The sequence below is a fragment of the Glandiceps talaboti genome, chromosome 6 (assembly GCF_964340395.1).
Source record: "Glandiceps talaboti chromosome 6, keGlaTala1.1, whole genome shotgun sequence".
NCBI classification, from domain to species: Eukaryota; Metazoa; Hemichordata; class Enteropneusta; family Spengelidae; genus Glandiceps; species Glandiceps talaboti.
In genome coordinates, this window is record NC_135554.1 from 706,271 (window position 1) to 723,386 (window position 17,116).

At 35.7% G+C, this 17,116-nt stretch overlaps 1 protein-coding gene across 3 annotated transcripts in view; it reads right to left on the reverse strand.

Moving 5' to 3' along the window:
• Nucleotides 1–17,116, reverse strand: part of LOC144436631 (spermatogenesis-associated protein 6-like) — a 105,012-nt gene that overhangs the window by 69,173 nt on the left and 18,723 nt on the right. For all 3 annotated transcript variants that reach the window (XM_078125460.1, XM_078125459.1, XM_078125461.1), the window contains exon 3: nt 3,227–3,448. In XM_078125460.1, coding sequence (XP_077981586.1) covers nt 3,227–3,448 — 222 coding nt within the window. The remainder of the gene's footprint in view (nt 1–3,226; nt 3,449–17,116) is intronic.

Consider the following 17,116-nt stretch of genomic DNA (forward strand, 5'->3'; position numbering starts at 1 on the left):
ATGTTTACTAGCTTATCCCAATACTTTATACATGTTTAATAGCTTAGACCAATACTTTATACATGTTTACTACACTAGCTTAGCCCAATACTTTACACATGTTTACTAGCTTAGCCCAATACTTTATACATGTTTAATAGCTTAACCCAATACTTTATACATGTTTACTAGCTTAGCCCAATACTTTATAGATGTTTACTAGTTTAGCCCAATACTTTATACATGTTTACTAGCTTAGCCCAATACTTTACACAGGTTTACTAGCTTAGCCCAATACTTTATACATGTTTACTAGTTTAGCCCAATACTTTATAGATGTTTACTAGCTTAGCCCAATACTTTATACATATTTACTAGTTTAGCCCAATACTTTATACATATTTACTAGTTTAGCCCAATACTTTATAGATGTTTACTAGCTTAGCCCAATACTTTATACATATTTACTAGTTTAGCCCAATACTTTATACATATTTACTAGTTTAGCCCAATACTTTACACATGTTTACTAGCTTAGCCCAATACTTTATACATGTTTACTAGTTTAGCCCAATACTTTACACATGTTTACTAGCTTATCCCAATACTTAAAACATGTTTACTAGTTTAGCCCAATACTTTATACATGTTTACTACATGTAGCTTAGCCCAATACTTTACACATGTTTACTAGTTTAGCCCAATACTTTATACATGTTTACTAGCTTAACCCAATACTTTATACATGTTTACTAGCTTAGCCCAATACTTTATACATGTTTACTAGCTTAGCCCAATACTTTATACATGTTTAATAGCTTAGACCAATACTTTATACATGTTTACTACACTAGCTTAGCCCAATACTTTACACATGTTTACTAGCTTAGCCCAATACTTTATACATGTTTAATAGCTTAACCCAATACTTTATACATGTTTACTACACTAGCTTAGCCCAATACTTTATACATGTTTACTAGTTTATCCCAATACTTTATACATGTTTACTAGTTTAACCCAATACTTTATACATGTTTACTAGCTTAACCCAATACTTTATACATGTTTACTAGTTTATCCCAATACTTTATACATGTTTAATAGCTTAACCCAATACTTTATACATGTTTACTAGCTTAACCCAATACTTTATACATGTTTACTAGCTTAACCCAATACTTTATACATGTTTACTAGCTTAACCCAATACTTTATACATGTTTACTAGCTTAGCCCAATACTTTATACATGTTTACTAGCTTAACCCAATACTTTATACATGTTTACTAGCTTAGCCCAATACTTTACACATGTTTACTACACTAGCTTAGCCCAATACTTTATAGATGTTTACTAGCTTAGCCCAATACTTTATACATGTTTACTAGCTTAGCCCAATACTTTACACAGGTTTACTAGCTTAGCCCAATACTTTATACATGTTTACTAGTTTAGCCCAATACTTTATAGATGTTTACTAGCTTAGCCCAATACTTTATACATGTTTACTAGCTTAGCCCAATACTTTACACAGGTTTACTAGCTTAGCCCAATACTTTATACATGTTTACTAGTTTAGCCCAATACTTTATAGATGTTTACTAGCTTAGCCCAATACTTTATACATGTTTACTAGTTTAGCCCAATACTTTATAGATGTTTACTAGCTTAGCCCAATACTTTATACATGTTTACTAGCTTAGCCCAATACTTTATACATGTTTACTAGCTTAGCCCAATACTTTATACATGTTTACTAGCTTAGCCCAATACTTTACACAGGTTTACTAGCTTAGCCCAATACTTTATACATGTTTACTAGCTTATCCCAATACTTTATAGATGTTTACTAGCTTAGCCCAATACTTTACACAGGTTTACTAGCTTAGCCCAATACTTTATACATGTTTACTAGCTTATCCCAATACTTTATAGATGTTTACTACATGTAGCTTAGCCCAATACTTTATACATGTTTACTAGTTTAGCCCAATACTTTATAGATGTTTACTAGCTTAGCCCAATACTTTATAGATGTTTACTAGTTTAGCCCAATACTTTACACATGTTTACTAGCTTATCCCAATACTTTATAGATGTTTACTAGTTTAGCCCAATACTTTATACATGTTTACTAGCTTAGCCCAATACTTTATACATGTTTACTAGCTTAGCCCAATACTTTATAGATGTTTACTAGTTTAGCCCAATACTTTACACATGTTTACTAGCTTATCCCAATACTTTATACATGTTTACTAGCTTATCCCAATACTTTATAGATGTTTACTAGTTTAGCCCAATACTTTATACATGTTTACTAGCTTAGCCCAATACTTTACACAGGTTTACTAGCTTAGCCCAATACTTTATACATGTTTACTAGTTTAGCCCAATACTTTATAGATGTTTACTAGCTTAGCCCAATACTTTACACATGTTTACTAGCTTAGCCCAATACTTTACACAGGTTTACTAGCTTAGCCCAATACTTTATAGATGTTTACTAGCTTAGCCCAATACTTTATAGATGTTTACTAGCTTAGCCCAATACTTTATAGATGTTTACTAGCTTAGCCCAATACTTTATACATGTTTACTAGCTTAGCCCAATACTTTATAGATGTTTACTAGTTTAGCCCAATACTTTATACATGTTTACTAGCTTAGCCCAATACTTTACACAGGTTTACTAGCTTAGCCCAATACTTTATACATGTTTACTAGTTTAGCCCAATACTTTATAGATGTTTACTAGCTTAGCCCAATACTTTATACATATTTACTAGTTTAGCCCAATACTTTATACATATTTACTAGTTTAGCCCAATACTTTACACATGTTTACTAGCTTAGCCCAATACTTAAAACATGTTTTCGCTGTTGTCAAATGTATCGGATACCTTTCACATTCTCTAAGTACAGCACAATTTGGGGCACATTTTTATTATTATCATTATTATTATTATTATTCTTTATTTCAGGCCAGCGGCCCATACAAATAAAAAGAAAAGAAAAAGAAATCACTAAAATGTAACACTGAAGTGAAAACCTTCCATAAATTAAAGTCTAAAAAAGTACAAAATAATTCTAATAATTTTGATACACCCAAAGTAAATAAATACATAAATCAATCAATCAATCAATCTATCTATCTATCGATTCATCTATAGATAAATTGATGGAAACACTTTTGAGAGATTGGTAGGTGATTTTTGTGTTATATAATGACAGTATAACTTACCCTAAATGCTAAAGTTCTATTTAGAAGGATTTCTCTATCTGCCTGTGTGTAGGATGGTGACAGGTATGGATCAGGATACAGGAAATCCCTGGCTGATAACTCATAGTATGCCAACACTGTAGTGCCCTCATAGTCAGGCTTCAACTGGATCAACTCTATATAAACATGTTCCCGTCCTAGTGCCAATGACAATTGAGCTGGCTCTACACAGTTTGTGAATGTCTGTAAAATAACATTTTATCCATGTTAATAAAGGGGCACAAGCTGAGTTTATAATGTTATTGAGTGAGATTTACGTTGCATAAAGTCACTTGTAGTATTCTACTAAGTGAAGCTAATGTAACTACATTTGTATAACTTACAATTGACTAAAGTCAAACCGGGTATTAAGATAATAAATAAATGATCCGATGACATAATTTTTTATACGTACATGTACATACATTTGTACCAAAAAATGTAGAGAAATCCATACTACATGTACTTTGTAGCTGTCAATTCCCTAGTACCTATCAAACCTTTGTAGCTGACAATTCCCTACTAGTATCTATCAAACCTTTGTAGCTGACAATTCCCTACTAGTACCTATCAAACCTTTGTAGCTGACAATTCCCTACTAGTATCTATCAAACCTTTATAGCTGACAATTCCCTACTAGTACCTATCAAACCTTTGTAGCTGACAATTCCCTACTAGTATCTGTCAAACCTTTGTAGCTGACAATTCCCTACTAGTATCTATCAAACCTTTGTAGCTGACAATTCCCTAGTATCTATCAAACCTTTATAGCTGACAATTCCCTACTAGTATCTATCAAACCTTTGTAGCTGACAATTCCCTACTAGTATCTATCAAACCTTTGTAGCTGACAATTCCCTAGTATCTATCAAACCTTTATAGCTGACAATTCCCTACTAGTATCTATCAAACCTTTGTAGCTGACAATTCCCTACTAGTATCTATCAAACCTTTGTAGCTGACAATTCCCTACTAGTATCTGTCAAACCTTTGTAGCTGTCAATTCCCTAGTATCTATCAAACCTTTGTAGCTGACAATTCCCTACTATCTATCAAACCTTTGTAGCTGACAATTCCCTACTAGTACCTATCAAACCTTTGTAGCTGACAATTCCCTAGTATCTATCAAACCTTTGTAGCTGACAATTCCCTACTAGTATCTATCAAACCTTTGTAGCTGACAATTCCCTACTAGTATCTACATTTGTATCAAACCTTTGTAGCTGACAATTCCCTACTAGTATCTATCAAACCTTTGTAGCTGACAATTCCCTACTAGTATCTATCAAACCTTTGTAGCTGACAATTCCCTACTAGTATCTATCAAACCTTTGTAGCTGACAATTCCCTAGTATCTATCAAACCTTTGTAGCTGACAATTCCCTACTAGTATCTATCAAACCTTTGTAGCTGACAATTCCCTACTAGTATCTATCAAACCTTTGCAGCTGACAATTCCCTACTAGTATCTATCAAACCTTTGTAGCTGACAATTCCCTACTAGTATCTACATTTGTATCAAACCTTTGTAGCTGACAATTTCCTTATATCTATCAAACCTTTGTAGCTGACAATTCCCTACTAGTATCTATCAAACCTTTGTAGCTGACAATTCCCCAGTATCTATCAAACCTTTGTACATTGTAGCTGACAATTCCCTACTATCTATCAAACCTTTGTAGCTGACAATTCCAACTAGTATCTATCAAACCTTTGTAGCTGACAATTCCCTAGTATCTATCAAACCTTTGTAGCTGACAATTCCCTACTATCTATCAAACCTTTGTAGCTGACAATTCCCTACTAGTACCTATCAAACCTTTGTAGCTGACCATTCCCTAGTATCTATCAAACCTTTGTAGATGACAATTCCCTAGTATCTATCAAACCTTTGTAGCTGACCATTCCCTAGTATCTATCAAACCTTTGTAGCTGACAATTCCCTAGTATCTATCAAACCTTTGTAGCTGACAATTCCCTACTATCTATCAAACCTTTGCAGCTGACAATTCCCTAGTATCTATCAAACCTTTGTAGCTGACAATTCCCTACTATCTATCAAACCTTTGCAGCTGACAATTCCCTAGTATCTATCAAACCTTTGTAGCTGACAATTCCCTACTATCTATCAAACCTTTGTACATGTAGCTGACAATTCCCTACTAGTATCTATCAAACCTTTGTAGCTGACAATTCCTACTAGTATCTATCAAACCTTTGTAGCTGACAATTCCCTACTAGTATCTATCAAACCTTTGTAGCTGACAATTCCCTAGTATCTATCAAACCTTTGTAGCTGACAATTCCCTACTAGTATCTATCAAACCTTTGTAGCTGACAATTCCCTACTAGTACCTATCAAACCTTTGTAGCTGACCATTCCCTAGTATCTATCAAACCTTTGTAGCTGACAATTCCCTACTAGTATCTATCAAACCTTTGTACATTGTAGCTGACAATTCCCTAGTATCTATCAAACCTTTGTAGCTGACAATTCCCTACTAGTATCTATCAAACCTTTGTAGCTGACAATTCCCTACTAGTATCTATCAAACCTTTGTAGCTGACAATTCCCTACTACTATCTATCAAACCTTTGTAGCTGACAATTCATTACTAGTATCTATCAAACCTTTGTAGCTGACAATTCCCTACTATCTATCAAACCTTTGTAGCTGACAATTCCCTACTAGTATCTATCAAACCTTTGTAGCTGACCATTCCGTAGTATCTATCAAACCTTTGTAGCAGACCATTCCCTACTACTATCTATGAAACCTTTGTAGCTGACAATTCCCTACTAGTATCTATCAAACCTTTGTAGCTGACAATTCCCTACTAGTATCTATCAAACCTTTGTAGCTGACAATTCCCTACTAGTATCTATCAAACCTTTGTAGCTGACAATTCCCTAGTATCTATCAAACCTTTGTAGCTGACAATTCCCTACTATCTATCAAACCATTGTAGCTGACAATTCCCTACTACTATCTATCAAACCTTTGTAGCTGACAATTCCCTACTATCTATCAAACCTTTGTAGCTGACAATTCCCTACTACTATCTATGAAACCTTTGTAGCTGACAATTCCCTACTAGTATCTATCAAACCTTTGTAGCTGACAATTCCCTACTAGTATCTATCAAACCTTTGTAGCTGACAATTCCCTACTAGTATCTATCAAACCTTTGTAGCTGACAATTCCCTACTATCTATCAAACCTTTGTAGCTGACAATTCCCTACTATCTATCAAACCTTTGTAGCTGACAATTCCCTACTACTATCTATCAAACCTTTGTACATGTAGCTGACAATTCCCTACTAGTATCTATCAAACCTTTGTAGCTGACAATTCCCTAGTATCTATCAAACCTTTGTAGCTGACAATTCCCTACTATCTATCAAACCTTTGTAGCTGACAATTTCCTACTATCTATCAAACCTTTGTAGCTGATAATTCCCTACTAGTATCTATCAAACCTTTGTAGCTGACAATTCCCTACTAGTACCTATCAAACCTTTGTAGCTGTCAATTCCATACTAGTATCTATCAAACCTTTGTAGCTGACAATTCCATACTAGTACCTATCAAACTTTTGTACATGTAGCTGACAATTCCCTACTAGTACCTATCAAACCTTTGTAGCTGACAATTCCCTACTAGTATCTATCAAACCTTTGTAGCAGACAATTCCCTACTAGTATCTATCAAACCTTTGTAGCTGACAATTCCCTACTAGTATCTATCAAACCTTTGTAGCAGACAATTCCCTACTATCTATCAAACCTTCGTAGCTGACAATTCCCTAGTATCTATCAAACCTTTGTAGCTGACAATTCTCTACTAGTATCTATCAAACCCTTGTAGCAGACAATTCCCTACTATCTATCAAACCTTTGTAGCTGACAATTCCCTAGTATCTATCAAACCTTTGTAGCTGACAATTCCCTACTATCTATCAAACCTTTGTAGCTGACAATTCCCTACTAGTATCTATCAAACCTTTGTAGCTGACAATTCCCTAGTATCTATCAAACCGTTGTAGCTGACCATTCCCTACTAGTATCTATCAAACCATTGTAGCTGACAATTTCCTACTAGTATCTATCAAACCTTTGTAGCTGACAATTCCCTACTAGTATCTATCAAACCTTTGTAGCTGACAATTCCCTAGTATCTATCAAACCTTTGTACATTGTAGCTGACAATTCCCTACTATCTATCAAACCTTTGTAGCTGACAATTCCTACTAGTATCTATCAAACCTTTGTAGCTGACAATTCCCTACTATCTATCAAACCTTTGTAGCTGACAATTCCCTACTAGTACCTATCAAACCTTTGTAGCTGACCATTCCCTAGTATCTATCAAACCTTTGTAGCTGACAATTCCCTACTAGTATCTATCAAACCTTTGTAGCTGACAATTCCCTAGTATCTATCAAACCTTTGTAGCTGACAATTCCCTACTAGTATCTATCAAACCTTTGTACATTGTAGCTGACAATTCCCTACTAGTACCTATCAAACCTTTGTAGCTGACCATTCCCTAGTATCTCTCAAACCTTTGTAGCTGACAATTCCCTACTAGTATCTATCAAACCTTTGTACATTGTAGCTGACAATTCCCTAGTATCTATCAAACCTTTGTAGCTGACAATTCCCTACTAGTATCTATCAAACCTTTGTAGCTGACAATTCCCTACTAGTATCTATCAAACCTTTGTAGCTGACAATTCCCTACTACTATCTATCAAACCTTTGTACATGTAGCTGATAATTCCCTACTAGTATCTATCAAACCTTTGTAGCTGACAATTCTCAACTAGTATCTATCAAACCTTTGTAGCTGACAATTCCCTACTAATATCTATCAAACCTTTGTAGCTGACAATTCCCTACTAGTATGTATCAAACCTTTGTAGCTGACCATTCCGTAGTATCTATCAAACCTTTGTAGCTGACAATTCCCTACTACTATCTATGAAACCTTTGTAGCTGACAATTCCTTACTAGTATCTATCAAACCTTTGTAGCTGATAATTCCCTACTAGTATCTATCAAACCTTTGTAGCTGACAATTCCCTACTACTATCTATCAAACCTTTGTACATGTAGCTGACAATTCCCTACTAGTATCTATCAAACCTTTGTAGCTGATAATTCCCTACTAGTATCTATCAAACCTTTGTACCTGACAATTCCCTACTAGTATCTATCAAACCTTTGTATCTGATAATTCCCTACTAGTATCTATCAAACCTTTGTAGCTGACAATTCCCTAGTATCTATCAAACCTTTGTACATGTAGCTGACAATTCCCTACTAGTATCTATCAAACCTTTGTAGCTGACAATTCCCTACTAGTACCTATCAAACCTTTGTAGCTGACAATTCCCTACTAGTATCTATCAAACCTTTGTAGCTGATAATTCCCTACTAGTATCTATCAAACCTTTGTAGCTGACAATTCCCTACTAGTACCTATCAAACCTTTGTACATGTAGCTGACAATTCCCTACTAGTATCTATCAAACCTTTATAGCTGACTATTCCCTAGTATCTATCAAACCTTTGTACATGTAGCTGACAATTCCCTACTAGTATCTATCAAACCTTTGTAGCTGACAATTCCCTACTAGTATCTATCAAACCTTTGTAGCTGACAATTCCCTACTAGTATCTATCAAACCTTTGTAGCTGATAATTCCCTACTAGTAACTATCAAACCTTTGTAGCTGACAATTCCCTACTAGTACCTATCAAACCTTTGTATATGTAGCTGACAATTCCCTACTAGTATCTATCAAACCTTTGTAGCTGACAATTCCCTACTAGTATCTATCAAACCTTTGTAGCTGACAATTCCCTAGTATCTATCAAACCTTTGTAGCAGACAATTCCCTACTAGTATCTATCAAACCTTTGTAGCTGACAATTCCCTACTAGTATCTATCAAACCTTTGTAGCTGACAATTCCCTACTATCTATCAAACCTTTGTAGCTGACAATTCCCTAGTATCTATCAAACCTTTGTAGCTGACAATTCCCTACTAGTATCTATCAAACCTTTGTAGCTGACAATTCCCTACTAGTACCTATCAAACCTTTATAGCTGACTATTCCCTACTAGTATCTATCAAACCTTTGCAGCTGACAATTCCCTACTAGTATCTATCAAACCTTTGTAGCTGACCATTCCCTACTACTATCTATGAAACCTTTGTAGATGACAATTCCCTACTAGTATCTATCAAACCTTTGCAGCTGACAATTCCCTACTAGTATCTATCAAACCTTTGTAGCTGACAATTCCCTACTAGTATCTACATTTGTATCAAACCTTTGTAGCTGACAATTCCCTACTATCTATCAAACCTTTGTAGCTGACAATTCCCTACTAGTATCTATCAAACCTTTGTAGCTGACAATTCCCCAGTATCTATCAAACCTTTGTACATTGTAGCTGACAATTCCCTACTATCTATCAAACCTTTGTAGCTGACAATTCCAACTAGTATCTATCAAACCTTTGTAGCTGACAATTCCCTAGTATCTATCAAACCTTTGTAGCTGACAATTCCCTACTATCTATCAAACCTTTGTAGCTGACAATTCCCTACTAGTACCTATCAAACCTTTGTAGCTGACCATTCCCTAGTATCTATCAAACCTTTGTAGATGACAATTCCCTAGTATCTATCAAACCTTTGTAGCTGACCATTCCCTAGTATCTATCAAACCTTTGTAGCTGACAATTCCCTAGTATCTATCAAACCTTTGTAGCTGACAATTCCCTACTATCTATCAAACCTTTGCAGCTGACAATTCCCTAGTATCTATCAAACCTTTGTAGCTGACAATTCCCTACTATCTATCAAACCTTTGCAGCTGACAATTCCCTAGTATCTATCAAACCTTTGTAGCTGACAATTCCCTACTATCTATCAAACCTTTGTACATGTAGCTGACAATTCCCTACTAGTATCTATCAAACCTTTGTAGCTGATAATTCCCTACTAGTATCTATCAAACCTTTGTACCTGACAATTCCCTACTAGTATCTATCAAACCTTTGTATCTGATAATTCCCTACTAGTATCTATCAAACCTTTGTAGCTGACAATTCCCTAGTATCTATCAAACCTTTGTACATGTAGCTGACAATTCCCTACTAGTATCTATCAAACCTTTGTAGCTGACAATTCCCTACTAGTACCTATCAAACCTTTGTAGCTGACAATTCCCTACTAGTATCTATCAAACCTTTGTAGCTGATAATTCCCTACTAGTATCTATCAAACCTTTGTAGCTGACAATTCCCTACTAGTACCTATCAAACCTTTGTACATGTAGCTGACAATTCCCTACTAGTATCTATCAAACCTTTATAGCTGACTATTCCCTAGTATCTATCAAACCTTTGTACATGTAGCTGACAATTCCCTACTAGTATCTATCAAACCTTTGTAGCTGACAATTCCCTACTAGTATCTATCAAACCTTTGTAGCTGACAATTCCCTACTAGTATCTATCAAACCTTTGTAGCTGATAATTCCCTACTAGTATCTATCAAACCTTTGTAGCTGACAATTCCCTACTAGTACCTATCAAACCTTTGTATATGTAGCTGACAATTCCCTACTAGTATCTATCAAACCTTTGTAGCTGACAATTCCCTACTAGTATCTATCAAACCTTTGTAGCTGACAATTCCCTAGTATCTATCAAACCTTTGTAGCAGACAATTCCCTACTAGTATCTATCAAACCTTTGTAGCTGACAATTCCCTACTAGTATCTATCAAACCTTTGTAGCTGACAATTCCCTACTATCTATCAAACCTTTGTAGCTGACAATTCCCTAGTATCTATCAAACCTTTGTAGCTGACAATTCCCTACTAGTATCTATCAAACCTTTGTAGCTGACAATTCCCTACTAGTACCTATCAAACCTTTATAGCTGACTATTCCCTACTAGTATCTATCAAACCTTTGCAGCTGACAATTCCCTACTAGTATCTATCAAACCTTTGTAGCTGACCATTCCCTACTACTATCTATGAAACCTTTGTAGCTGACAATTCCCTACTAGTATCTATCAAACCTTTGCAGCTGACAATTCCCTACTAGTATCTATCAAACCTTTGTAGCTGACAATTCCCTACTAGTATCTACATTTGTATCAAACCTTTGTAGCTGACAATTCCCTACTATCTATCAAACCTTTGTAGCTGACAATTCCCTACTAGTATCTATCAAACCTTTGTAGCTGACAATTCCCCAGTATCTATCAAACCTTTGTACATTGTAGCTGACAATTCCCTACTATCTATCAAACCTTTGTAGCTGACAATTCCAACTAGTATCTATCAAACCTTTGTAGCTGACAATTCCCTAGTATCTATCAAACCTTTGTAGCTGACAATTCCCTACTATCTATCAAACCTTTGTAGCTGACAATTCCCTACTAGTACCTATCAAACCTTTGTAGCTGACCATTCCCTAGTATCTATCAAACCTTTGTAGATGACAATTCCCTAGTATCTATCAAACCTTTGTAGCTGACCATTCCCTAGTATCTATCAAACCTTTGTAGCTGACAATTCCCTAGTATCTATCAAACCTTTGTAGCTGACAATTCCCTACTATCTATCAAACCTTTGCAGCTGACAATTCCCTAGTATCTATCAAACCTTTGTAGCTGACAATTCCCTACTATCTATCAAACCTTTGCAGCTGACAATTCCCTAGTATCTATCAAACCTTTGTAGCTGACAATTCCCTACTATCTATCAAACCTTTGTACATGTAGCTGACAATTCCCTACTAGTATCTATCAAACCTTTGTAGCTGACAATTCCTACTAGTATCTATCAAACCTTTGTAGCTGACAATTCCCTACTAGTATCTATCAAACCTTTGTAGCTGACAATTCCCTAGTATCTATCAAACCTTTGTAGCTGACAATTCCCTACTAGTATCTATCAAACCTTTGTAGCTGACAATTCCCTACTAGTACCTATCAAACCTTTGTAGCTGACCATTCCCTAGTATCTATCAAACCTTTGTAGCTGACAATTCCCTACTAGTATCTATCAAACCTTTGTACATTGTAGCTGACAATTCCCTAGTATCTATCAAACCTTTGTAGCTGACAATTCCCTACTAGTATCTATCAAACCTTTGTAGCTGACAATTCCCTACTAGTATCTATCAAACCTTTGTAGCTGACAATTCCCTACTACTATCTATCAAACCTTTGTAGCTGACAATTCATTACTAGTATCTATCAAACCTTTGTAGCTGACAATTCCCTACTATCTATCAAACCTTTGTAGCTGACCATTCCGTAGTATCTATCAAACCTTTGTAGCGGACCATTCCCTACTACTATCTATGAAACCTTTGTAGCTGACAATTCCCTACTAGTATCTATCAAACCTTTGTAGCTGACAATTCCCTACTAGTATCTATCAAACCTTTGTAGCTGACAATTCCCTACTAGTATCTATCAAACCTTTGTAGCTGACAATTCCCTAGTATCTATCAAACCTTTGTAGCTGACAATTCCCTACTATCTATCAAACCATTGTAGCTGACAATTCCCTACTACTATCTATCAAACCTTTGTAGCTGACAATTCCCTACTAGTATCTATGAAACCTTTGTAGCTGACAATTCCCTACTAGTATCTATCAAACCTTTGTAGCTGACAATTCCCTACTAGTATCTATCAAACCTTTGTAGCTGACAATTCCCTACTACTATCTATGAAACCTTTGTAGCTGACAATTCCCTACTAGTATCTATCAAACCTTTGTAGCTGACAATTCCCTACTAGTATCTATCAAACCTTTGTAGCTGACAATTCCCTACTAGTATCTATCAAACCTTTGTAGCTGACAATTCCCTAGTATCTATCAAACCTTTGTAGCTGACAATTCCCTACTATCTATCAAACCTTTGTAGCTGACAATTTCCTACTATCTATCAAACCTTTGTAGCTGATAATTCCCTACTAGTATCTATCAAACCTTTGTAGCTGACAATTCCCTACTAGTACCTATCAAACCTTTGTAGCTGTCAATTCCCTACTAGTATCTATCAAACCTTTGTAGCTGACAATTCCATACTAGTACCTATCAAACCTTTGTACATGTAGCTGACAATTCCCTACTAGTACCTATCAAACCTTTGTAGCAGACAATTCCCTACTAGTATATATCAAACCTTTGTAGCTGACAATTCCCTACTAGTATCTATCAAACCTTTGTAGCAGACAATTCCCTACTAGTATCTATCAAACCTTTGTAGCTGACAATTCCCTACTAGTATCTATCAAACCTTTGTAGCAGACAATTCCCTACTATCTATCAAACCTTCGTAGCTGACAATTCCCTAGTATCTATCAAACCTTTGTAGCTGACAATTCTCTACTAGTATCTATCAAACCCTTGTAGCAGACAATTCCCTACTATCTATCAAACCTTTGTAGCTGACAATTCCCTAGTATCTATCAAACCTTTGTAGCTGACAATTCCCTACTATCTATCAAACCTTTGTAGCTGACAATTCCCTACTAGTATCTATCAAACCTTTGTAGCTGACAATTCCCTAGTATCTATCAAACCGTTGTAGCTGACCATTCCCTACTAGTATCTATCAAACCATTGTAGCTGACAATTTCCTACTAGTATCTATCAAACCTTTGTAGCTGACAATTCCCTACTAGTATCTATCAAACCTTTGTAGCTGACAATTCCCTAGTATCTATCAAACCTTTGTACATTGTAGCTGACAATTCCCTACTATCTATCAAACCTTTGTAGCTGACAATTCCTACTAGTATCTATCAAACCTTTGTAGCTGACAATTCCCTACTATCTATCAAACCTTTGTAGCTGACAATTCCCTACTAGTACCTATCAAACCTTTGTAGCTGACCATTCCCTAGTATCTATCAAACCTTTGTAGCTGACAATTCCCTACTAGTATCTATCAAACCTTTGTAGCTGACAATTCCCTAGTATCTATCAAACCTTTGTAGCTGACAATTCCCTACTAGTACCTATCAAACCTTTGTAGCTGACCATTCCCTAGTATCTCTCAAACCTTTGTAGCTGACAATTCCCTACTAGTATCTATCAAACCTTTGTACATTGTAGCTGACAATTCCCTAGTATCTATCAAACCTTTGTAGCTGACAATTCCCTACTAGTATCTATCAAACCTTTGTAGCTGACAATTCCCTACTAGTATCTATCAAACCTTTGTAGCTGACAATTCCCTACTACTATCTATCAAACCTTTGTACAAGTAGCTGATAATTCCCTACTAGTATCTATCAAACCTTTGTAGCTGACAATTCTCTACTAGTATCTATCAAACCTTTGTAGCTGACAATTCCCTACTAGTATCTATCAAACCTTTGTAGCTGACAATTCCCTACTAGTATCTATCAAACCTTTGTAGCTGACAATTCCCTACTAGTATCTATCAAACCTTTGTAGCTGACCATTCCGTAGTATCTATCAAACCTTTGTAGCTGACAATTCCCTACTACTATCTATGAAACCTTTGTAGCTGACAATTCCTTACTAGTATCTATCAAACCTTTGTAGCTGATAATTCCCTACTAGTATCTATCAAACCTTTGTAGCTGACAATTCCCTACTACTATCTATCAAACCTTTGTACATGTAGCTGACAATTCCCTACTAGTATCTATCAAACCTTTGTAGCTGATAATTCCCTACTAGTATCTATCAAACCTTTGTAGCTGACAATTCCCTACTAGTATCTATCAAACCTTTGTAGCTGATAATTCCCTACTAGTATCTATCAAACCTTTGTAGCTGACAATTCCCTAGTATCTATCAAACCTTTGTACATGTAGCTGACAATTCCCTACTAGTATCTATCAAACCTTTGTAGCTGACAATTCCCTACTAGTACCTATCAAACCTTTGTAGCTGACAATTCCCTACTAGTATCTATCAAACCTTTGTAGCTGATAATTCCCTACTAGTATCTATCAAACCTTTGTAGCTGACAATTCCCTACTAGTACCTATCAAACCTTTGTACATGTAGCTGACAATTCCCTACTAGTATCTATCAAACCTTTATAGCTGACTATTCCCTAGTATCTATCAAACCTTTGTACATGTAGCTGACAATTCCCTACTAGTATCTATCAAACCTTTGTAGCTGACAATTCCCTACTAGTATCTATCAAACCTTTGTAGCTGACAATTCCCTACTAGTATCTATCAAACCTTTGTAGCTGATAATTCCCTACTAGTATCTATCAAACCTTTGTAGCTGACAATTCCCTACTAGTACCTATCAAACCTTTGTATATGTAGCTGACAATTCCCTACTAGTATCTATCAAACCTTTGTAGCTGACAATTCCCTACTAGTATCTATCAAACCTTTGTAGCTGACAATTCCCTAGTATCTATCAAACCTTTGTAGCAGACAATTCCCTACTAGTATCTATCAAACCTTTGTAGCTGACAATTCCCTACTAGTATCTATCAAACCTTTGTAGCTGACAATTCCCTACTATCTATCAAACCTTTGTAGCTGACAATTCCCTAGTATCTATCAAACCTTTGTAGCTGACAATTCCCTACTAGTATCTATCAAACCTTTGTAGCTGACAATTCCCTACTAGTACCTATCAAACCTTTATAGCTGACTATTCCCTACTACTATCTATCAAACCTTTGTAGCAGACAATTCCCAACTACTATCTATCAAACCTTTGTAGCAGACAATTCCCTACTAGTATCTATCAAACCTTTGTAGCTGACAATTCCCTACTATCTATCAAACCTTTGTAGCAGACAATTCCCTACTAGTACCTATCAAACCTTTGTACATTGTAGCTGACAATTCCCTACTAGTATCTATCAAACCTTTGACAATTCCCTACTAGTACCTATCAAACCTTTGTACATTGTAGCTGACAATTCCCTACTAGTATCTATCAAACCTTTGTAGCTGACAATTCCCTACTACTATCTATCAAACCTTTGTACATGTAGCTGACAATTCCCTACTAGTATCTATCAAACCTTTGTAGCTGACAATTCCCTACTACTATCTATCAAACCTTTGTACATGTAGCTGACAATTCCCTACTAGTATCTATCAAACCTTTGTAGCTGACAATTCCCTAGTATCTATCAAACCTTTGTAGCTGACAATTCCCTAGTATCTATCAAACCTTTGTACATGTAGCTGACAATTCCCTACTAGTATCTATCAAACCTTTGTAGCTGACAATTCCCTACTAGTACCTATCAAACCTTTGTAGCTGACAATTCCCTACTAGTATCTATCAAACCTTTGTAGCTGATAATTCCCTACTAGTATCTATCAAACCTTTGTAGCTGACAATTCCCTACTAGTACCTATCAAACCTTTGTACATGTAGCTGACAATTCCCTACTAGTATCTATCAAACCTTTATAGCTGACTATTCCCTACTAGTATCTATCAAACCTTTGTAGCTGACAATTCCCTAGTATCTATCAAACCTTTGTACATGTAGCTGACAATTCCCTACTAGTATCTATCAAACCTTTGTAGCTGACAATTCCCTACTAGTATCTATCAAACCTTTGTAGCTGACAATTCCCTACTAGTATCTATCAAACCTTTGTAGCTGATAATTCCCTACTAGTATCTATCAAACCTTAAATTTGTAGCTGACAATTCCCTACTAGTACCTATCAAACCTTTGTATATGTAGCTGACAATTCCCTACTAGTATCTATCAAACCTTTGTAGCTGACAATTCCCTACTAGTATCTATCAAACCTTTGTAGCTGACAATTCCCTAGTATCTATCAAACC